Below are 3,560 nucleotides of genomic sequence, written 5' to 3'. Positions count from 1 at the left end.
TGAGTGTCTGTGTTAGTGTGCGATTGCCTGTGTGTGTGTGTGTGTGTATACTAAGCATATTGTGCTCTGTCAAATGCAGCTTAAGTGGGCGGCGACAGCAGCCACAGTGGGCGTTATTTAGCTGTAAAATACAGTTGTTTGAATTGTTTCACATTTTGATTAATATATGCTTTCTGCACCGTTCGCTTATTGCTGTTATTTGCCTGTTGAAGTAATTGCAATATGCACTCATGTGCATGTGTGGGTGTGTGTGTGTGTGCGTGTGTGTGAGCGAGATAGATAAACAGAGAGAGTGTGTAAGTGCGTGTGTGCGTTGGTGCGCATAATCGGCACACACACACCGCAATTAAGCAAATACAGCGGTTAAAACAAAAACTATATGAGTTAAACGATACAAATCCTCGCAAAAAAGGTGTGGGGGGGAGGGGAGCAGTTGAGTGTGGGGTGGCACTTACAAGCCGACTGCTGCCAACTAGTGTATATATATACATATGAGCACCTCCGCCACCACCGCCCCCTGAACCCCAACCCAAATCTCTAACGCTCTAGTGCGCTTCATGCGCAGCCGTAAAATATGAGATAATAAAAAGTGAATTATGTGCAAGCGGGCAGCAGCTATGCCTGAAAAACCAAAGCTGCAGAAGAGGAGCAAACAGTGGCAATGATTCAGTTAGGGATACCTTCGACTTGGTTATATCCTGCAGCTGGCAAACTTGAAGTTGTCGTAATACACATAACATACCAAAAAAGAAATGCATTTTAAATTAAAACGAGTTCGTCAAGAATGTTTTCTTAGAAATGACAACTAAAATGAGCAGTTAGCGGAAAGTCAACTTATATTCCAAAAATAGATTCTTGGCCTAAGAACTTTGCCCAGCTTCCTTTTATGATGTTTTCGTGTAACAAGAATAAATGATTTTTGCTTTCTTTAAAGTGCTTATGCTTAGGCATACCACCAAAGGGCAATGAAGACTAATACCAAACAACTTACGCAAATTTGAATTAATAATGATATGCTATCTAGAGCACTATAAATTACGGAGATTAATTAGGTTAAGCATATGGTTCATCTGACAGTTAACTTTGCACTGCTTGCTGTTTAAGCAAATAGAGATTGCATAACTTCTTAATACGCCTTATGAGTAGTTAAATGACTACAGGGTATACGGGGAAAATCCAGCAACAAAGCGTTGCATCAAAATAAAAAAGAAAACACATTTAATTGCAACTGTTTGTTTGCCAGATAGTTTTTATTTGCACTTTAATTATGAAAAATATGAAAAGCAGCAGCGCCAACTAATTTTTACAAGTTGCAGTTAAATTGAACAACCAACGGTGCAGTGGCGGATAGAACGGCGCATAACAGCGTAAGTTATGGCCAATTCATGGCAGACACTAACTTAAGGCAACTGGCAACAAGTAACTAGTAACTGGACCCAGGAATACCCACGAAGAGAATCAAAGTAAACTGCATAAGTGATCAAGAAGCAAGGAGCTTCTTAGGCACACCGACGATTATTATAAAAAGTTTATAGATGTATATAAATTAGCTACCCATTCTAAAAACTAGAAAATTGTTCTAATTTTCTGGACAATTTTCATTTTATGTTGATATTCTAAGTTTCAGGGCGTTGTTACGTAGTCGAGAAGCATTCAAATGTGCCTTTTATTTATTATATGGTCTCAAATGATCAACATTTTGTTCATTATAAAGTTAAGAATACAGTTTTAATATACAATTCCATTATTTCACATACAATTCAGAATAGCATAGTTAATAGATTATTGTTCAGAATCCAATTGAAACATGCAAAACGTTGTTCTTTGTGATTAGTTCTCGATACGAGACGTCTTTTTACAATTGGTTGTGTTTGTGTTCAGATGCTTGTTAATAGTTTGTCTTCATGTGGTTGATTGTTTGTGATTATTTGTGTATTAATGAGTTGTTAACCAATTTGTTAACTAACTATCAGTTGCAATAGACAGATGATGGAACAGTTGTTCATATGTTTTCGTTTATTGGAAGTGTTTAGCTGGTTTGTGGTCAGTGGTTGATTAGTGATTGATTGTGTGGCTGTTTGCGGTTAGCCTTAACATCGGCATAGTGTGGGAAACTCAGATTTATCTTGCAAATCGACAGGTTGTTGCTCACCGTGGCCAGCCTCGACCTGGCCGATCGACGGACGTCTGCGGTACTGTCCCTTGTAATGGGCATTGTAATTGAACTTCAACTCGATGTCGACGCGCTGTTGGCGGCGCCAACGCTGAGGATACATGGAGGCATCGTAGCCGAGTGCGTTCGTCTCGGAATTGATTGCGTTGGTCTTCTTCTTCTGCAAGACGGTCATCTGTTTCCAGTCGGGCCTCTCCATCTCCCCCTCGCCGGCCTTGCGAATGTTAAAGACGGGCTTGAGACGTTCAGAGCGCATTGCCTCATATTCCTTGATAGTTATATACTTGACATCCTCATCCTCATTATTAGCATTGGCGGTTGCTGTATCGTTATATGGTGTTGTACCCATATGCTGCTTAACTTTGGCCCCATTCTGTTTGGCAACAGCCTTGACGCCCGTCTTATCGGAGCCCGAATGACGATCAAACTCACTTTTCTCCAAGCGGCGATTGTTGTTGTTGTTGCTATTGTTGCTGCCACCAGTGGCTGCACCATATGCCTTGGACTCTGTGACGTTGCGAGTTGGGTGCACATACTTTCTATTGTTGTTGCTGATGTTGTTGTTGTTGTTGTTATTCATGTAGCTCATGCACTGATGACACTGTAGTTGCTCTTGTTGTTGTTGCTGCACTGGACCTGGCATTGTCTTCATTATGTTGGCAACCAATTTCTTGTTCTTATTGTTCACCACAATGCCCTTGGTCTTATCGCTGCCAGTGAACAATTTTTTGTTGTTCTTGAGCTGTTGTTTGGTCTTCTGCTGTCCACCGTCCAAATTGCGTTGGCCAGCTTCAAAGTCGTCGGGCTCATCATCAATGAAGAGCATCTGATAGCGATTATTGCCCAGTGAATTCATTTTGCAGCATTATAAAACAAAATGTTTTCGAATTTATTTTATATTTTTCATGCAAGCAGCTCACAATAAACATCAAAGCCCAATTTGACTGTCGGCTCACATAGCCTATTCCATTTGACTCGGACTACTAGATTACGCAGTTGAAAGTGCTTAGTGAAGGCAGCTATTTTAATTGATGATTAAATAAAGTGATGCAATTAATATTATCCGTTGCTAATTTACGAGAAAAAAAAAAATGTGACTGGTTCTAGTTTTTTATGAATTGTGTCAATAACGATATCGATGACGTGGCAATACGATCAGTATTGCAGCTGCCAGTTGGTAGTTGTCAGTGTTGCACAATTCATTTTTTCCCATCAATTAAAAATGTAAACCAGAGTGATTAATATTTTGTTTAATATTTTGCTTTTAATTACATTTAATGATGTAGTCGTGTAACCATTGAAATGGCAATTTTTGCTAATCAAAATCTAGTATATACTTGAGTAAGTCATATGTTGAAGTTTACTGCAATCCACAGCAAAACTATGC

At 39.5% G+C, this 3,560-nt stretch overlaps 1 protein-coding gene across 1 annotated transcript; it reads right to left on the bottom strand.

The window, feature by feature from the left end:
- Positions 1-2,090: 2,090 nt before the first annotated feature.
- On the bottom strand, positions 2,091-3,029 carry LOC6565616 (putative uncharacterized protein DDB_G0282499). Its single transcript, XM_043216005.1, has one exon. The coding sequence runs from the start codon at positions 3,027-3,029 to the stop codon at positions 2,091-2,093; it is 939 nt and encodes a 312-aa protein (XP_043071940.1).
- Between the last annotated feature and the right edge of the window lie 531 nt (positions 3,030-3,560).

This window comes from Drosophila grimshawi, unplaced genomic scaffold (genome assembly GCF_018153295.1).
Source record: "Drosophila grimshawi isolate 15287-2541.00 unplaced genomic scaffold, ASM1815329v1 contig_848, whole genome shotgun sequence".
Lineage (NCBI taxonomy): Eukaryota > Metazoa > Arthropoda > Insecta > Diptera > Drosophilidae > Drosophila > Drosophila grimshawi.
The sequence above is the reverse complement of the archived record's forward strand: the minus strand, read 5'-3'. Positions and strand labels throughout refer to the sequence as shown.

Bases quoted from the DNA above. Each gene is read 5' to 3' on its own strand.
- LOC6565616 (XM_043216005.1), bottom strand. From the start codon at position 3,029: ATGAATTCACTGGGCAATAATCGCTATCAGATGCTCTTCATTGATGAT.